The sequence below is a fragment of the Rhinoraja longicauda genome, chromosome 17, assembly GCF_053455715.1.
Source record: "Rhinoraja longicauda isolate Sanriku21f chromosome 17, sRhiLon1.1, whole genome shotgun sequence".
Taxonomy (NCBI): domain Eukaryota; kingdom Metazoa; phylum Chordata; class Chondrichthyes; order Rajiformes; family Arhynchobatidae; genus Rhinoraja; species Rhinoraja longicauda.
In genome coordinates, this window is record NC_135969.1 from 9,694,781 (window position 1) to 9,714,810 (window position 20,030).

Genomic DNA, 20,030 nt, shown 5'->3' on the forward strand with positions numbered 1-20,030 from the left:
GCGGTCATCGTCAACGAGGCGTCGGGTTCCTGCTTAGTCGGTGATCGTCCAGATCACGTCGGGGTCACCAATATGGCGAGTCCGAAAACTTGTTGGTTGTAAAGGAAGTTTATTGCAGCCGCAATATTCGAATACAGAGTTAAACAACAAGGTAAAGGACAACCATCAAAAACTTACTGTCTCTTTCGAAGACTTCGCCGAACTGGCTATTTCGGGCGCCAAACGCGCACATGACATCGCTGGCCAATCAGCGATGTCGCTCCTTGGACCAATCCCCATGGTCGCTTTCACACGTGACCTCGCTGGCCAATCCGAGGGTTCGACGACCTGGACCATTCTCTATGGTCGCTACACAGTAGTCCAGACGGGAGGTGATGAAGGCGTGGATGAGGGTTTCTGCAGCTGTGGAGGAGAGGGATGGACGGAGACGGGCAATGTTTTTGAGGTGGAAGAAGGCTGTCTTTGTGATGTGTTTGATGTGTTTGTCGAAGGAGAGGGTTTGATCAAGGATGATTCCAAGATTCCGGATGTGAGGTGAGGTGGATACTGGGAGACCATCAATGTTGAGGATGAAGTTTTGGGTGGATTTGGTGAGCATTTTTGGACCAATGATGATGATTTCAGATTTGTTGCAATTGAGTTTGAGGAAGTTTGATTGGAGCCAAGATTTTATTTCAATAATGCAGTTTGTCAGTGTAGAGTGTGTGGTGGAGGAGATTGACTTGGTGGAGATGAGGAGCTGGATATCATCGGCGAAGCAGTGGAAGTTGAGACCATGACGGCAGATTAATTGACCAAGGGGGAACAGGTAGAGGATGAAGAGGAGGGGGCCAAGGTCTGAGCCTTGGGGGACACCTTGGGGGAGGGGAGCGGTGGGGGATTTACAGTTGTTAATGGAGATGAACTGGTGTCTGTCAGAGAGGTAAGATTTGAACCAGGATAGGGCTGTGCCAGTGATGTTAAGGGAGGTTTCAAGTCGGGTGAGGAGAATGGAGTGATTTATGGTGTCAAAGGCGGCGCTGAGGTCAAGTAGGATGAGGATGTTGAGGTTGCCAGCGTCGGAGGAGAGGAGAATGTCGTTTATGATTTTGAGGAGCGCAGTTTCAGTACAGTGGTTTGAGCAGAATCCGGATTGGAAAGTTTCATACAGGTTATTGGTAGAGAGGTGGTATTTGAGTTGGGAAGCTACAGCACGTTCCAAAACTTTGGACAGAAAGGGTAGGTTGGAGATTGGTCTGAAGTTGTTTGGGGTGTCAGGGTTTAGACCAGGTTTTTTCAGAATGGGGGTGACAGCAGCGATTTTGAGGGATGGCGGGACGATGCCAGTGGACAGGGAGGAGTTTATTGTTGCAGTGATAAGTGGAGAGAGAGCAGGAAGGCAGGCCTTGACAAAGCTGGAGGGGATGGGGTCCAGAGAGCAGGTGGCAGTTTTTATTCCTGTGAAGAGGTCAGAGAGGTCGGTGGTGGAGATTGGGGAGAACTGAGGCAGGGGCTGACAGGATAAGGGGGGGCAGGTGGTTTGAGGGGGAGCAGGTGCGTTGGTGGTTAAGGTGCTGTAGATGTTGTCTATTTTGCTTTGGAAGAATGAAAGGAAAGTGGTGCATTTGTCAACTGTGAATGATTGGGAGATGGTGTCCAGGGGGCTGAGGAGTTTGTTTATTGTAGAGAAGAGTGTTTTTGGGTTTCCGGAGCCAGAGTGAATTATTTGAGAGTAGTAGGTGGAGTGGGCATGGGAGAGGGCATCTTTATAGTGCTGTATGTGGTCTTTGTAGGCTTGGGAGTGAATTGTGAGACCTGTTTTGTTGCGGAGTCTTTCAAGTTGGCGGGCATGAGTTTTCATCACGCGGAGTTCAGGGGTAAACCAGGGAGCAAAGTGGGTGAAGGAAACTGTTTTTGTTTTTATAGGTGCAAGCTGGTCGAGGCAGGAGGAGAGAGTGCGGTTGTAGTAGTCAGTGAGGTCAGAGGGGCTGTGGAGGTCAACGAAGGGAGAGGCGGACATTATAATCAAGAATCTCTATCCCTGCTTTAAATATATCCACTGACTTTGCCTCCACAGCCTTCTGTGGCAAAGAATTCCACAGACTCACCACCCTCTGACTAAAGAAATTCCTCCTGATCTCCTTGCGGAAAGAATAGATAAGCCACCCTGAATAAAAACAAAAAAAATTGGGTCTGAGAATTACATCCATTTCAACTCTGCATTGGTGATTAGGTAATGGCAGCAGATACACACATGGTAAAGTTTGTGATGAAAGCTGTCTTGGGAAGTTCAACTTCAAAGAGTGCTTCGGTGGATCTGAGTCCCCGGTTTACCACTCGACTTGTTATGACATTGTGAGCAAATCGAGATGTGATTTTAGAATCAATCTTCAAGCTGTAGACTTCAATCCCTTCGCGATTCTGAAGAAGGAAAGGAAATGCAATTGGCAAGAGACCTTAAACAAAATCCAAGGGTCATTGTCATAGAGTTCAACAGCATTGAAATGGGCCATTTTACCCACCACATTCATGCTGACCTAAACTATGCCCATCTACACTAATCCCATTTGCCTGCAATACCTCCATGCTTGCCTGTATTCTTCTGTCTAAATGTCTCTCAAACACATTAATTGTGTCTGATTTGATCACCTCCTCTGGAAACGAGTTTAGTTTAGTTCAGTTGATACAGCGCGGAAGCAGGCCCTTCGGCCCACCGAGTCCGCACTGACCAGCAATCCCCGCACAATAACATTATCCTACACACGCTAGGGACAATTTACACTTTTACCAAGCCAATTAACCTCTGAGCCTGTATGACTTTGGAGGATGGGAGGAAACCGAAGATCTCGGAGAAAACCCATGCAGTCACGGAGTGAACGTACAAACTCCCGTAGTCGTGATTGAACCCGGGTCTCCGGCGCTGCAAACGCTATAAGGCAGCAACTCTACCGCTGCGCCACTGTGTTGCCCCTTCACTCTCTGTGTAAAAACTTTCCCCTGGAATCATCTTTAAAACTTCTTCCTCTCATCTCAAACCTATGGCATTTGGTTTTTGATGCCCCTACCAAGGGAAAAAGCGATTCTGCCTATCTACCCTATGTATGCCTCTTTTAGTTTTCTATAACACGATCAAGTTGGAAGACAAAAAGAAATTGTTGGAACATGGATACCTTCGCTTTTTGGATGCAGATTTATTATCCGTACTAAATTATTAGGTATATAGGACACCAAAATTTACAAACTACTGCCAAGAAAACTCAGTGAATTCTCATTATCATCATCATTGAGTCACTGAGAGGAAATCTAAAAGCAGAAAACCCCAATACCACTCTCTTTCAGTCAACAATACGTGTCTGCAAAATGTTTAGGAAGATAGTTGAAGGGAGACCTAATAGAAGTATATAAAATCAGGAGAGATATAGACAGAGTAGACAGTCAGAACCTTTTCCCCAGAATGGAAATCACATACTTGAGGGTATAGCTATAAAGTCAGAGGGAAAAAGTTTAAAGGAGATGTGCAGAGCAAGCTTTTTATATACAAGGAATGGTACGTGCCTGGAATGTGCTGCCAGAGGTGGTGGTGGAAGCAGGTGTAATAACGGCATTTAAGAGGCTTTTAGATACACACATAAATATGCAGGAAATGGAGAGGAATGACCCGCAAGTTACTCCCGCATTTTGTGTCTATCTTCACGTCGTATTTTAATCTGTGACGCATAGTTCTAACATCCCAACCTGGGAAAACACCACCCCAGTTCTCCCCTCTCAATATTCTAAACTCCAGAGAAGATAAATTCAGAGTGCTTAATCTCTTTACATAATTTAGAGCCGCCATCAGAGGAATCAATCTAGGGTACTTTTAGTTGAAAGACGTGTCAAGCAATACTTACTTTGTGTGTCGGTCTCAAGCTTCTTTTCTATTATCAGAAGAGAAGAAAATATATATAAGAACATTGGCTTTTGAGAGGAAAAGCAATTTTGGTTCTGCTTTAAATGGAAGTAATAACCAGAAGTAATAAGCAAAATTATGATTGCGTATAAAATTTGTTGAAAACCCAGAGTATTAATTATGCAGGCAAGTTACACTGCAATCAGTTTCTACATGTTTCAATCTGTCACCAAAACTCAAGTTGAATCCAACACCTTAATTCATTAGGTCAAACAAATACCAAATTAAAGTTTGACGAAAAACATGGTCAATACTTATTAGTGCAAAAGAAAGACACTCTGCATGTTGTAATCAAAATTGAAGTGGAAGAGAGCTTCTGCGGTGAAAGAAAATAAAATTTATCATGATGAATTGTTGATGGCACTGATTTTGTCTTTATCAATTGTATGTAAATTTTCTATATTAATTGGAATTTTAATTAGTTTGATACAACATTATACGTTTGAAGTTTAGATTTAAAAAACACAAACTATTTTTAAATTGAATATTATGTTTCAATATTAGACATACCTTCACATTTAACGGCTGACGATTTGGTAAAAGGAATCCACAACCATCCTAACACGTTAATTCAAAAAAAAAAAATCTGTTAGTCATAGTTATAAAATTACTCAAATTAACCATAATAATTCAAAATATTTTCACATTACATGATCTTCTGTTATTATAAAATAGGCGGAAGTTAATGTCAAAAGAGACAACAGCAAAAAGTAGAATAACATTTGCTTCATTTTGAAAACTGTGGCTCTGCCCCCACAGGTAAATGTTTTTATCTGAACCTCTGTTAATAATGGAACACATTTACTATTGAGCCAAACTCCAGGGATTTAAAAACACGCTTTTAACCCTTCATTGTACTCTTCTACGGCCAATCTCTTTCATTATTTTCTTCTGATATATGTTCACATCTGCTGAGATTTAGATTGACAAAATATAATTCAAGAACATAAAACAGCATAGCACAAGACCAGGGCTTCGGCCCACAATATCGGTGGCAAATATGATTACAAGTTAAACTGCCTGCATGTGATCCATATCCCTCCATTCCCTGCATATTTATGTACCTATCTAAAAGTCTCTGAAATGCTAGCATCTGCCTTCACCACTATCTCTGGCAATGCATTCCAGTCACCCACCACTCTCTGTGAAAAAGACTTGACCCTCACATCTTCTTTAAACTTTCTCCCTCTCACCTTAAAGCTATGCCCTCTTGTGTTTGACATTTCTACTCTGGGATGTAGGTTCTGACTGTTACCCTGTTTTCCACGCAAGAGACACAACAACTGCCCCTTTCACCTCTTCACGTCCTGCCATCCAAGGACACAACAAATCTGTCCATGTCAAGCAGCGATTCACTTGCAATTCTCCCAATCTAGTGCACTGAGTTTTACGTTCACAATGCAGCTGCTTCCATTGGGAAAATCAAATGCAGATGGGGTGATGTAGAAACAGGGAAGTGCAGATGTTGGTTTACAAAAAAGACAGAAAGTGATGAAGTAAATCAGCGGGTCAGGCAGCATCTCTGGAGAACATGGATAAGTGGCATTTTAGGTCAGATTCCTTCTTCACACTGATTGGAGGAGGGGGTAAGAAAGCTGGAAGAGGAGTGAAAGGACAAAACTGGGCATGGAATAGTTACAGGTGATGGGAGTTTATGAGAGGCAGATGGTTGGACAAAGGCCAGATATGAAAAACCAAAGGTGCGAAACAAAAGGATTGAAGAGCTGCAAATTGTGAAACTCGAGGAAGGGTTGCAAGTAGGAGCAGAGGGTCAGAAATTGGCAAACATTCGGGTGGGGCACAGGGGACAGAGTTGGAGGAGGTAAGAAAGGGAATTGGGGAGGGGGAATTTGTAGTTACTTGTAGGCAATGGAGACAGAACTGAAAGATCAGCATAGCAATGGGAAGAGCATGGTGGGAATGACGTTTTGCACTGTAGTCAGTCCAGAGCAGTGATCCTGAGCCTGGGGCTTTCGCCACTGTAATTCACCACACCACTCCAGCTTGTCTGCCTATACCATCCAATGCAAGTGTGAGTAACAACACCACATCTATTGTGAGTCCACACTGACCATCGATCACCCTAGTTCCCACTTTTGTATCCAGTCTCTACACACGAGGGACAATTTATAGAAGCCAATTAACTTACAAACCTGCATGTCTTTGTGATGTGGGAAGAAATCGAGGAAACTCATGCGGTCACAGTGAGAACTCCATACAGGCAGCACCCATGGTCAGGATCAAACCAGGATTGGAACTGTGCCACCCATTATTATTTATTTTAAAGTGTGAGACACCATTTATGAAAAGTACATAAGAAACGGGAGCAAGTGTAGACCAATTGGCCCCTTGAGCGTGTTCTGCTATTTGGCTCGTGCAATCAGCCTCAGGACCACTTTCCTCCTTATCCCCACCCTCCCCTGTCCTTGAAAACATTGCTCAATAACCTTTAAAATATTCAAAGATTCGACCTCCACAATTCATTTGGGAGAATTACAGAATTGGAACAATGGACCCTTTTCAGGCTGGAAGGATGTAACTAGTGGAGTTTCCCGGGATTTGTTCAATTGTTTACGATTTACATTAATAACTTAGAGGGAACAAAATGTACTGCTCCCAAGTTTGCCAATGACCAGAAAGTCGGTAGAAGGGCATGTTGTAATGACATCATAGTTATTCTCCAATGGGATATAGATACAGTGATGGGTGATGGCCCATGGGGATTAATGTGGGAAAGGATGAAGTCAGATACTTCGGTAAGTGAAATCAAAAGACGGGTCATGATTTAAATGGAGAAAGACTGCAAATGAGTGAGGTTCAAATGGATCTGGGTGCTCCAGTGCACTGCAACTTGAAGCTTAGTCTCTTGCCATGGATGACTGAGGTAAACAATCAGACATTTTAAAATGAGGGGGAAAGGATGCTTCATTATGCAGCACCATTGAAGATGAAATGAACATTGTATTTTTGGAAATTAAGACAAAGTTGGTAATTTCATATTTGTCTCTGAGTGACATCATTGAATGTTATCTGCAATTTATCTAGAACCACGTTTTCACACAGAGAGCATTATGGAAGGAGCTACCAGGAGAAGTTGTGGAGGCAGGTGCAATAAGGGGCTAGAGCTGCTGCCTCGCAGCACCAGAGTGCCGGGTTCGATCCTGACCTCAGGTGCTGTCTGTGTGGAGTTTGCACGTTCTCCCCGCTTCCTCCCACATCCTAAAGACATGCAGATTCATGGGTAATCGGTCTCTGAAAATTGCCCTTGGCCTGAAGGGAGATGATGTGATAGTGGGATAACATAGAACTAGTGTGCATGGTTGTCCGATGGTCAGCATGGATTCACTTGGTCGAAGAGCCTGTTTTCATGCTGTATCTGTTAATCAATCAAAAATTTAAAAAACATTTGGACAGTGCACAAATCGGAAAGGTGTAGAGGGATAGGGGTAAACATAGGCAAATGGACTAGCTTAGATGTGGCACCTTAGCCAGTATGGGCGAGTTGGGCCAAAGGGTCAGTTTCTGTGCTGCTTGACTATACGTCACTGGATGAGACCATTTAATGTTTTTTGACTAAACATTTATTAAATATTTCATTTTAGATTATTTTATTTTAGTCATTTAATTATTCATTATTTTGAGCATGTCCCATCATTGAACTGATAACATTTAAAGGCACAAGACATTATTTTTTTTAACCAGTGACAAACATGGATCACAGCAGTCAAAGAATTCTCATCCTGTAGTTTCTCACAATTTCGCTAATATGTCTATGTGATGGATACGGTCTGAATAATTCTGCCTGTTTCTTTTGTGATTCCTGATTGTATTTTGCTATATTGCCCATCCCCCCCCCAGATTCAACCCTTTGCACCATAAACATGCGCTCCCCAACGTACGTAATAGGCAACTTGTGTAAACACACTTACGTAAGGAATTCTTTAAGCCCACTGCTTTATTTCCGAGTGCTCTACTGCCGGTGCATGCAATCATTTCCACAAGAGTCAGCTGCTCTCGTGGTTGCTCCCATGTGGTATCCCACTGGTAATACACGTTACAAATAGTAAATTTATGTGCGTGCAGTAGCACTCCCGCTTCTGACTTGCATAACGTCGGACTTGCAAGGATTAGAGGGATGTGACCCTTATGCAAGCCGGGCAGCGCCTGCAAAAACAAAAATATCTGCACACTTCCTTGATGTGTAACCAAAGGTGGTATCTGCTTTCCCAAATTCATGCCTCAGTATTGGTACCTTTACAGCTCCTTGCCCTGTGGATACACTCACGAGTTATCCATGAACCCAACTATCCATGAACCCAACTACTGATTAGCAGTTGCCATTTCACTGAACACTTGAAGTCAAAATTTTGAACTCCTGCTGTTTCATCATTTTTCGTGACATTTGGATACAGAAGCTTATGAGCCAAAGATAAACATAGTATATAATGCCCACTTTAGAGGTGCCACTCACATCAAAGTAAAGCAACTGCAAGTAAGAAACCAAATAGAAGCCAAGGTGTCAGAAACAGGGACATCATTAGGAGATGAATACACATGTGCCTTTCTTGCATCCACCCAGTTTTTGCTGCTCAACAAGTGTAGTCTGTCTTTCTATCAATTACACAATCCAACAACAAATTCAGCCAATTATGTGAACTTGATGTGTAGGAAGGAACTGCAGATGCTGGTTTACACTAAAGATAGACACAAATTGCTGGAGTAACTCAGCGGATCAGGCATCTCTGGAGAGAAGGAATGGGTGATGTCTCGGGTTAAGACCCTTCTTCAGACTGAGAATCAAGGGAGAGGGAAACTAGAGGTAAGAAAAGGTGCCTTTAGTTTCCTTCTCGCCTGACTCTCAGTCTGAAGAAGGGTCTCGACCCGAAATGTCACCTATTCCCTTCCTCCTACGTTAACTTGATGTTCGAGTCCACAGGAAGGTTTGTAAAGTATCTTCTTTTGGGATCAAATGGAGAATAATCTCAGAAGTAATGAGTTCTCCAAAAGATTCCAACTTCTAAACAAAAAAAACACGAACATTTCAAACCTCTAACGGCACCAGAATAACATAACGACTTGCTGAATTAGGAACTGCCCAGTAAAAATATCCACAAATTATAAACAGCATTAGAAAATTTATTTAGCTTTTAGGCAAAGTACAAAATACATTTAAAACCAGCAAATCTTCACAATGTGTTGACTTAGTATTCACTTCTGGCAAACAATTATAATTTATCAGCCGTTTCTGTCACAGTGAGCAAGAATCAGTATATTTACTCAATGAATACATTGGTGGGGGGGGGGGGGGGTTAGATTTAAAGCAGGATTTGCCTCAACCAAGGCAGTAAGATATTAGTTTTCAATTGTCCTGCTCACCCCATAAAATATTGTCTCTTATTATTGGAGTGTGATCACAATATTGGTTACCCAGTGCGACCGTGGCTTATGCATGAACTTCAATAGCAGGCATTGCCAGGAAATTTAACAGGGCAGGATCCAAAGCGACTGAATGAAGTAACGGCATTAGAACTTTTTGAAGTCAATCAAAACAGGTGTTCATAAATGATCAAGCAGCATTGAGTCCTGCCTTTCATACAGTGAAATTGTTAAGGAAAGTCATGAGTGTAAACATTACATCACTTGCAATTCGTCGAAGTTTTACACTAAATTTGAAATGCTGTGGTAGTAACATACTGCACTGCCCGTGTGTCTGGGCACATTAAAGTTAATTTATTACATTCAAAGATTCGCTTTCTTCAAATCTTCAGGAAGTATACGTCCCTTCTTTCTTGCCTTGTTTTTCCTTCGCTCTATTGCAGCATCTTTCTTTTTCTTTAAATTAGTTTTCCTCTTCTCTTGCCGATGCTGCATCTTCTCGACCACATGCTCCGTTCGTTTCTCCCAGCGCTTTTGCCGCTGGGACTTCATCTTCTCCTTTCTTTTTAAAGAAGCCTTTAACAGCTCCTCGTTGTCCTTAATTTTCAGACCTTCGGCTTTGTACAGAACATTGGTCCACTTCATTTTTGCTTCTACTTCCATTGCTTTAGTTTCATCTTTGCTTTTTAATTCTTCAATCTTATTCTTATGGGCTTCCAGCCTAGACAAAAGCTGTTTGTAGTTTCTGCCAGTCAAAGGTGTGATGCCACCTTTAATGCTTTTCCGTTTCTCTTTCTTCTTTAGTTTCTTGTCTACAATTGCCTCACCTGTCACGTCCACTTTGTTGAAGAGCATCTGAGTTTCCACTTGTTCCAATTTGTCTTTTTTCTCTTCTTCTTGAGGTGCAACTGCGTCGCTCTCCTGAACAGTGCTTTCCTCCTGCTTCTTCGTTTGCCATTCCTTCCGTTTTCGTTTCTTCCTTTCCCTCTCCTGCTTTCTGCGCAGACGTTTAATCTCTAGCTCTTCAGGCAACAAGCCTTTTTGGTTGCCCTGGAAAAAAAATTGCACAAAACATAAAGGTAGGGAAAATGCAATCGCTGGAAACCCTTGGGTAATGATTAGTTGTAAGCCACTCATGTGGCACAACACTTAAAATTCCGCAGGGTAATCAGCGACGAAATTAGTACTTTCAATCCCATCACTGCTAATTCATTCCAGCAGAGCTTCTCATTTGAGCAGGGATCTATCTTCCACCCCACTAGGTTCTACATTCAATGATTCACCCAACTGAATTTTTGCCAGCTGCATCATGATCCCAGCACTAAACACCCAACTGCCTTTTGCCATTGAAGAAATTATTTACTTCATGACTCCTCCTCGCTCTTCTATCTCCCACTTGTCACGCTGCATGGAATGGCACTTCCCCATGCAATCGCAAGAGACGCAACAACTGCCCCTTTCACCTCTTCACTTCCTGCCATCCAGGGACACAACAAATCTGTCCATGTCAAGCAGCGATTCACTTGCACTTCTCCCAATCTAGTGCCCTGAGTTTTACGTTCACAATGCAGCTGCTTCCACTGGGAAAATCAAATGCAGATGGGGTGATGTAGAAACAGGGAAGTGCACATGTTGGTTTACAAAAAAGACAGAAAGTGATGAAGTAAATCAGCGGGTCAGGCAGCATCTCTGGAGAACATGGATAGGTGGCATTTTAGGTCAGATTCCTTCTTCACACTGATTGGGGGAGGGGGTAAGAAAGCTGGAAGAGTGGAGTGAAAGGACAAAGCTGGGCATGGAATAGTTACAGGTGATGGGAGTTTATGAGAGGCAGATGGTTGGACAAAGGGCAGATATGAAAAACCAATGGTGCGAAACAAAAGGATTGAAGAGCTGCAAATTGTGAAACTCGAGGAAGGGTTGCAAGTAGGAGCAGAGGGTCAGAAATTGGCAAACATTCGGGTGGGGCACAGGGGACAGAATTGGAGGAGGTAAGAAAGGGAGTTGGGGAGGGGGAATTTGTAGTTACTTGTAGGCAATGGAGACAGGACCAGAAGGTCAGCATAGGAATGGGAAGGGCATGGTGGGAATGACGTTTTGCACTGTAGTCAGTCCAGAGGAGTGATCCTGAGCCTGGGGCTTTCGCCACTTTAATTCACCACACCACTCCAGCTTGTCTGCCTAAACCATCCAATGCAAGTGTGAGTAACAACACCACATCTATTGGCTTCCGGATTCATTATTGAATTCTCCAACTCTCACTTGTTATTTCTGAATCAGAATTAGCCGTCTCTGCCTTGCATTATTTTAGCCCAGTTATTCCTTTTTCCTTTGGTTATAGTCTAGCCTGCTGGACATGTCACATAGCTTTACTATTAGCATAAACTAATCCTAACTCATTTGGTCTCACCTTATATGTTATTCTCTTTGTTCTACAAATCCCTCAACCATCTTGTCTGTCACTGCTTTCCCTCTTTCTGGCAAAAGGTCTCAGACCTGAAATGTTAACCGTTTCTCTTTCCACAGATACTGCCTGAGCTGCCAAGTGTTTCAAGCATTTCCTGTTTTTTTATTTCAATTTTCCAGCATACGAGGGCGTGCAACGTAGGTTTACTAGGTTAATTCCCGGAATGGCGGGACTGTCGTATGTTCAAAGACTGGAGTGACTAGGCTTGTATACACTGGAATTTAGAAGGATGAGAGGGGATCTTATCGAAACGTATAAGATTATTAAGGGGTTGGACACGTTAGAGGCAGGAAACATGTTCCCAATGTTGGGGGAGTCCAGAACAAGGGGCCGCAGTTTAAGAATAAGGGGTAGGCCATTTAGAACGGAGATGAGGAAAAACTTTTTCAATCAGAGTTGTGAATCTGTGGAATTCTCTGCCTCAGAAGGCAATGGAGGCCAATTCTTTGAATGCATTCAAGAGAGAGCTAGATAGAGCTCTTAAGGATAGCGGAGTCAGAGGGTATGGGGAGAATGCAGGAACGGGGTACTGATTGAGAATGATCAGCCATGATCACATTGAATGGCGGTGCTGGCTCGATGGGCCGAATGGCCTACTCCTGCACCGATTGTCTATTGTCATATGCCGTTTTTTCCCCCATTTTTCCCCAATTTTGTAGTTGCATTTTTGTAATCCAAGTCACAGTTTAACTGGAGTTGCCAAAATATTGCCCGGGTTATTTTTAAAATGCACCTCTAAGGATTCTACTCCAGTAAAATTTAAGGCATTTTAAAATATCATACCTGCCCCTGGCTTTCTTGAATTTTTTCATGCAATCTCTGCCGTAGAAGATTTACCGTTGAAAAAGAATTTGTGTCCACCCTGCTGACTAAAATAAAGCAAATCAGAAGTTACAATTTATAATTGGCTATTGTATTTTCATCCTTTACCAGTAGAGGAGCTATAAATGATACAATAGCTTCAAATAACTTTTACAGAACCTCATGATTAATCTATGCAGTACAATTACAAAGCATGTACAGGAACAAGAGGATGTATATGAAGAGCATTTAGTGGAAAAAGGCAAATTCTCCATGGGATGAATAGCAAATATTATCATGGTAAATGTTCTCACACCTCTGGGACTTTGTTGGTTTTTGTTCTGTTTTGTTTCGCCTTGAACAGTTTTAGGTTGATCCTTTTTTACCACCGGAAATACTTTTTTCTCCTTAGAAGGCTGCTTTTTTCTGTCCTTTTTCTTCTTTTTGGGTTGTGTTGTGTTTGCAGATCCATCTCTTTTGAAAACTGAAAGAATACAAACACAAGTGAAACAGGGCTCATGCTTCATCAGCATTTAGTAACGAACATCATCTGGACATTACATCCTGACCGTTATCTGGTCTACCTAAAATAGCTTCACAAAAATGTTACAATACAGGAAGATTACATTTAGTCTGAATAGACAATAGATAGGAGTAGGCCATTCGGCCCTTCGAGCCAGCACCGCCATTCAATGTGATCATGGCTGATCATCCACAATCAGTACCCCGTTCCTGCCCTCTCCCCATACCCCCTGACTCCGCTATCATTAAGAGCTCTATCTAACTCTCTCTTGAAAGCATCCAGGGAATTGGCCTCCACTGCCTTCTGAGGCAGAGAATTCCATAAATTTACAACTCTGACTGAAAAAGTTTTTCCTCATGTCCGTTCTAAATGGCCTACCCCTTATTCTTAAACTGCGGCCCCTGGTTCTGGACTCCCCCAACATTAGGAACATGTTTCCTGCCTCTAACGTGTCCAATCCCTTAATAATCTTACATGTTTCAATAAGATCCCCCTCATCCTTCTAAATTCCAGTGTATACAAGCCCAGTCGCTCGTCTTTCAACATACGACAGTCCCACCATTCCGGGAATTAACCTAGTGAACCTACGCTGCACTCCCTCAATACCAAGAATGTCCTTCCTCAAATTTGGAGACCAAACCGGCACACAGTACTCCTGGTGCGGTCTCACTAGGGCCCTGCACAACTGCAGAAGGACTTCTTTGCTTCTATATTCAACTCCTCTTGACATGAAGGCTAACATGCCATTAGCTTTCTTCGCTGCCTGCTGTACCTGCAGGTTTACTTTCAGTGACTGATGAACAAGGACACCCAGATCTCTTTGTACTTCCCCTTTTCCTAACTTGACACCATTCAGATAATAATCTGCCTTCCTGTTCTTACCACCAAAGTGGATAACCTCACATTTATCCGCATTAAACTGCATCTGCCATGCATCTGCCCACTCACACAACCTGTCCAAGTCACTCTGCATCCTCATAGCATCCTCCTCACAGTTTGCACTGCCACCCAGCTTTGTGTCATCTGCAAATCTGCTAATGTTACGTTTAATCCCTTCATCTAAGTCTTCAATGTATATTGTAAATAGCTGTGGTCCCAGCACCGAGCCTTGCGGTACCCCACTAGTCACTGCCTGCCATTCTGAAAGGCACCCGTTAATCCCTACTCTTTGTTTCCTGTCTGCCAACCAATTTTTTATCCATGTCAGTACCCTACCCCCAATGCCATGTGCTCTAATTCTGCCCACTAATCTCCTATGTGGGACCTTATCAAAGGCTTTCTGAAAGTCCAGGTACACTACATCCACTGGCTCTCCCTTGTCCATTTTCCTAGTTACATCCTCAAAAAATTCCAGAAGATTAGTCAAGCATGATTTCCCCTTCGTAAATCCATGCTGACTCGGAACAATCCTGTTACTGCTATCCAAATGTTCCACAATTTCTTCTTTCATAATTGACTACAGCATCTTTCCCAACACTGATGTCAGGCTAACTGGTCTATAATTTCCTGTTTTCTCTCTCCCTCCTTTCTTAAAAAAGGGGGATAATATTAGCTACCCTCCAATCCACGTGAACTGATCCTGAATCTATAGAACATTGGAAAATGATCACCAATGCGTCCACAAAATAGAGTAACTCAGCAGGTCATGCAGCATCTCAGGAGAGAAGGAATGAGTGACGTTTCAGGTCGAGACCCTTCTTCAGACTGATGTCAGGGGGGCGGGACAAAGAAAGGATATAGGTGGAGACAGGAAGATAGAGGGAAAACTGGGAAGGGGGAGGGGAAGAAAGGGACCCCTCCCCCTTCCCAGTTCTCCCTCTATCTTCCTGTCTCCACCTTTATCCTTCCTTTGTCTCGCCCTCCTGACATCAGTCTGAAGAAGGGTCTCGACTGGAAACGTCACCCGTTCCTTCTCTCCTGAGATGCTGCCTGACCTGCTGAGTTACTCCATTTTGTGAATAAATACCTTCGATTTGTACCAGCATCTGCAGTTATTTTCTTACACCAATGCGTCCATGATTTCTAGAGCCACTTCCTTAAGATTCCTGCAGACCATCAGGCCCTGGGGATTTATCAGCCTTCAGTCCCATCAGTCCGCCCAACACCATTTCCTGCCTAATGTGAATTTCCTTCAGTTCCTCTGTCACCCTATAACAGCGGTCTCCAAACTGTGGCCCGCGGGCCACATCCGGCCCGCCACGAGATTTTATCCGGCCCGCAGTAAGCACGTTCCGTGCTGCGGGTTCCGTGGTAGCGTGGGAACTTTTTTTTTAAGCTGCAAAGATGGTGATTTATTGTCACATGTGCACTGCACAGTGAATTAGTTCTGCATAGATCACGACGGACACGATGAGTGGGCCAGTAGGAAAGGGGCCGGAGCCGCGACGATGGCGAAACGCACGAAGAAAGTGGGGATTGTGGGCAAGTACGGCACCAGGTACGGAGCGCCGCTCCGTAAAATGGTGAAGAAGATCTGCAGCCGACCTTGCAGGCACTGGAGGCATTACCCCTCTCCTACTGGCCCACTCATCGTGTCCGCTGTCGCCAGCGGCTCCCCCCTCCTCGGTTTTCCGGTCTTCAGGACCGATCTTGACTGGTAGGCTATCAAGTCGAGGGCTTGTATGCAGCTGCCGACTTAATAATTTTAAATTTTAATGATTTCTTAGTGGAGTGCCCACCCGTGAGTCACTGCGACGGTGACACACGTGGTCACTCTGCCATTATATCATATGATATTTCTATACTGTCTACATGCCCACTGTATTTTTTCTGTTTTATAAAAAATTGTATATCGACAGTATATATATATATTCCAATATTTCAAGCTTTTTAAAAATTGAATATTATTTTTTTGTTGCCATATAAACCTCACTAAATTTTATAACTGACATTTCTTTATTTTTTCCAACGGCCCGCAAAAATGTGCCAAATATGTAATGTGGCCCTCATGCTGAAAAGTTTGGAGGCCCCTGCCCTATAGAAAGGTCCCAATCCAAAACATCACCTATCCATGTTCTCGAAATACTCTTGAGTTATTCCAGCACTTTGAGTCCTCTTGACATGCAGCCCCTTGTGCCCACACTGATCACTTATGGAGACATACATTAAGTTCTATTTCCAAGTTGCTTCTCCAATCTTGCAAATTATTTTCCCTTTAGCCTATCCAATTCCTTTTCTTAAAAACCCAAATTAACCTTCACGTTCTACAAATTCAGCATTTACATGACACTTATTGAGTTCCATTTTCCCAGTGTGTATTAAGTCCAAATTCAACCATCACTTTCTTTCTTTCTGAAGCATATTGAGTTTCTATTCTGCAGTGTTTCAATCTCAAATCTCCCTTGACAGATAGGACATGTTTAAAAGGGGTCACATCAGTATGGTGACAGCAAGAACAAAAATAATGCTATTTGTTCAGTCTAGGTTTCCTTCATTTTGAAAAAAAAACGCTTGCCCTGAGCTTGTTTTAACTTCCAGCATTTGCTACTTATAAACCTGCAAACGCATTCTTACCAAACTTTTGTTTAGGCGGCTCCTGGTGCTGTCGGGCACATACTTTGCTCCCCAAACTCTGTAAATACTTGTCCTTTGCAGCGAGACTCCGGGCATCCATTCTGAACTGGAAGACGTCGAGGAGGGGTGAAAGATCTACGGGTAGGAAAGCGAGCAGAGTCGCCACGTGGTTCAAGCACGGTGGTGGAGAAAAGAAGAGGAGGGCTTTGAATGTTATTCGCGATTGTAGAAGCTGCCGATTGTGTTGGCGGCCGCTAGTTGTGGGGCATGGAGATGGCGGATGGCAGACGTCGCTCTGCACGGTGCCGGCACCTGCGCGTCATCACACGGCGCCAAACCCTGCCCTGCCCCGCAGTCGGGCGCGCTCTGAACGCGTTACCGAGTGTGGGGCGTCCGTCCACACGTTGCCAGCGCGTCATCACACGACGCCAAGTTCTGCCCCGCAGGCGGGCGGACAGGCGCGCTCTGACCGCGTTTTCGAGTGTGCGTCATCACGCGGCGCCAAGCCAAGCCCTGCCCCGCAGTCGGGCGCGCTCTGAACGCGTTACCGAGTGTGGGGCGTCCGTCCACACGTTGCCAGCGCGTCATCACACAACGCCAAGTTCTGCCCCGCAGGCGGGCGGCCGGGCGCGCCCTGACTGCGTTACCGAGTGTGCATCATCACACGGCGCCAAGCCCTGCCCCGCAGTCGGGCGCGCTCTGACCGCGTCACCGGTCAGGCCGGGGCGCCAGGAAGATCCACGGCTGGTGCTAACGCCACCGGTGGAGCAGTTCACGACTTCAGGCTACGCCAGAGTGCTCTACAAATTAATACACAGTCACAGCGTGAAATGTAACAACACAGCTCGGGTTTGGGGACAGCTCTACCCAGGACAGAAATAAATTGTGTGGGAAAGAACTGCAGATGCTGGTTTACACAAAAAGCAGACGCAAAGTGCTGGAGTAACTCAGCGGGTTAGGCAGTATCGCTGACCTGGACACTTCTTCAGGCTGATGAGGGTGGGGTGGGGGCGGGAGAAGGTTTCAAGACACGAGGGGCAGACAAAATCAGGCAAGTGTAGAAAGCTGCTTTACACAAAAGGGCACAAACTGATCGGTGGATGCATGCGGGGAAGGTTGGCAGATGGTTGGAACAAAGGCCAGAGATGATGACAAAAAGTGAGATAAGGATAGAGGTGCGAATTAGACAATAGACAATAGGTGTAAGCCATTCAGCCCTTCGAGCCAGCACCGCCATTCACTGATCATGGCTGATCATCAACAATCAGTACCCCGTTCCTGCCTTCTCCCCATATCCCTTGACTCTGCTTTCTTTAAGAGCTCTAGCTTTCTCTTGAAAAACATCCAGAGAATTGGCCTCCACTGCCTTCTGAGGCAGAGAATTCTACAGATTCACAATTCTGAATGAAAAAGTGTTTCCTCATCTCTGTTCAAAATGGCCCACCCTTATTCTTAAACTGTGGCTCCTGGTTCTGGACTCCCCCAACATTGGGAACATGTTTCCTGCCTCTAACGTGTCCAACCCCTTAATAATCTTATACGTTTCGATAAGATCCCCTCTCATCCTTCTAAATTCCAGTGTATACAAGCCTAGTCACTCCAGTCTTTCAACATACGACAGTCCCGCCATTCCAGGAATTAACCTAGTAAACCTACGTTGCACGCCCTCATATGCTGGAAAATTGAAATTAAAAAACAGGAAATGCTTGAAACACTTGGCAGCTCAGGCAGTATCTGTGGAAAGAGAAACGGTTAACATTTCAGGTCTGAGACCTTTTCCCATAAAGAGGGAAAGCAGTGACAGTAATAATCTTATACGTTTCGATAAGATCCCCTCTCATCCTTCTAAATTCCAGTGTATACAAGCCCAGTTGCTCCAGTCTTTCAACATAATGACAATCCCGCCATCCAGGGAATTAACCTTGTGAACCTACGCTGCACTCCCTCAATAGCAAGAATGTCCTTCCTCAAATCTGGAGACCAAAACTGCACACAATACTCCAGATGTGATCTCACTAGGGCCCTGTACAACTGTGAAGCCAGTGTGGGTGGGGGGAAGACCACCATCCCTCCCCCACCCTAGTCTTGCTGCTTTCACTATTTGTATCTCTTCATTATCACCTTGTCCCCAGCCAACAGTCTGAAGAAGGGTCTCGACCCAAAACGTCACCCATTCCTTCTCTCCAGAGATAGTGCCTGACCCACTGAGTTACTCCTAGTATTTTGTGTTTATTTTCAGTGTAAACCAGCATTTTTAACATATGTTTATTCTTTAATATACTTTCCTTCTTTAACTTTTCAGTCAGAGAGTGGTGAAGGTGTGGAATTCTCTGCCTCAGAAGGCAGTGGAGGCTAGTTCGTTGGATGCTTTCAAGAGAGAGCTCGATAGTGCTCTTAAGGATAGCGGAGTGAGGGGGTATGGGGAGAAGGCAGGAACGGGGTACTGATTGAGAGTGATCAGCCATGATCGCATTGAATGGCGGTGCTGGCTCGAAGGGCTGAATGGCCTACTCCTGCACCTATTGTCTATTGTCTATTGTCTAACATATGTGTTATTTTACATGTGATCCTAACTTTTTTGAGCCTATGATGCAAGTCTGATTTTAACGGCTGCACTTGAACAAAAGAAATATGTAACTAAGTCATAGTGATACAATGTGGAAACGGGCCCTTCAGCCCATCTTGCCCACACTGGCCAACATGTACCAGCTACACTAGTCCCACCTGTCTGCGTTTGTTCCATATTCGTCCAAACCTGTCCTATCCATGTACCTGTGTAATTGTTTCTTAAACATTGGGATAGTCCCAGCCTGAACTACCTCCTCTGGCAGCTTGTTCCATACACCCACCACCCTTTGGAAAAAGTTACCCTTCAAATTCCTATTAAATCCAGGGAAACTTCACCTTAAACCTATGTCCTCTGGTCCTCGATTCACCTACTTTGGGCTAGAGACAATGTGCATCTACCCAGTCTATTCCTCTTATTTAATGCATTTCATGTTCTTAAATAGTAAAAAAACACTTTTGAGTTTAACAATTTAATAATTGTTTAGTCAGCGTAAAGATGCAGAAAAATTACCAATTGAAAATTCATTATACAACTGTAAGTCAATGTTTCAGCAAAATAATACAATACAGCTTAGAGAAATGTTTAAGAAACATATGTAGGAAAGAAAACTGCAGATGCTAGTTTAAATCGAAGGTAGACACAAAATGCTGGAGTAACTCAGTGGGTCAGGCAGCATCTCTGGAGAGAAGGAATGGGTGACGTTTCGGGTTGAGACCCTTCTTCAGACTGAAGTTTGAAGTTCAGGCTGAGTTACTCCAGCATTTTGTGTTTAAGAAACATGATTTAAAGAAGGGATATATATGTAAAGATATGTATTTATTTTGTTAATATAATCTCAACAACATCAGGATAT

General features: G+C 43.9%; 2 protein-coding genes across 5 annotated transcripts in view; both read right to left on the reverse strand.

Annotated features, from left to right (window-relative positions):
• LOC144601730 (inter-alpha-trypsin inhibitor heavy chain H3-like) overlaps positions 1 to 4,713 on the reverse strand; it is a 54,733-nt gene extending 50,020 nt beyond the window's left edge. For all 4 annotated transcript variants that reach the window (XM_078414059.1, XM_078414057.1, XM_078414058.1 and 1 more), the window contains exons 1-4: positions 4,579 to 4,713; positions 4,439 to 4,486; positions 3,870 to 3,896; positions 2,234 to 2,400 (exon numbers count right to left, since the gene is read on the reverse strand). In XM_078414059.1, the coding sequence (XP_078270185.1) occupies positions 2,234 to 2,400; positions 3,870 to 3,896; positions 4,439 to 4,486; positions 4,579 to 4,659 (323 nt within the window). In that variant the 5' untranslated portion in view covers positions 4,660 to 4,713. The remainder of the gene's footprint in view (positions 1 to 2,233; positions 2,401 to 3,869; positions 3,897 to 4,438; positions 4,487 to 4,578) is intronic.
• A 4,369-nt stretch (positions 4,714 to 9,082) lies between these two features.
• Positions 9,083 to 16,938, reverse strand: surf6 (surfeit 6). The gene is made up of 4 exons (XM_078413809.1): positions 16,609 to 16,938; positions 12,889 to 13,056; positions 12,555 to 12,640; positions 9,083 to 10,354 (listed from the first exon to the last, which is right to left on the reverse strand). Exons 1-4 carry the CDS (start codon positions 16,706 to 16,708, stop codon positions 9,668 to 9,670), a joined length of 1,041 nt encoding a protein of 346 aa, XP_078269935.1. The 5' UTR covers positions 16,709 to 16,938; the 3' UTR covers positions 9,083 to 9,667.
• Positions 16,939 to 20,030: the final 3,092 nt, after the last annotated feature.

Excerpts from the sequence above, each read along its gene's own strand:
- surf6 (XM_078413809.1), bottom strand. The coding sequence starts at position 16,708 with ATGGATGCCCGGAGTCTCGCTGCAAAGGACAAGTATTTACAGAGTTTG. Across the intron at positions 12,641-12,888 it reads AAACCAACAAAGTCCCAGAG|TCAGCAGGGTGGACACAAAT; the intron begins GTGTGAGAACAT and ends GCTTTATTTTAG. Across the intron at positions 10,355-12,554 it reads TTCAAGAAAGCCAGGGGCAG|GGCAACCAAAAAGGCTTGTT; the intron begins GTATGATATTTT and ends TTTTTTTTCCAG.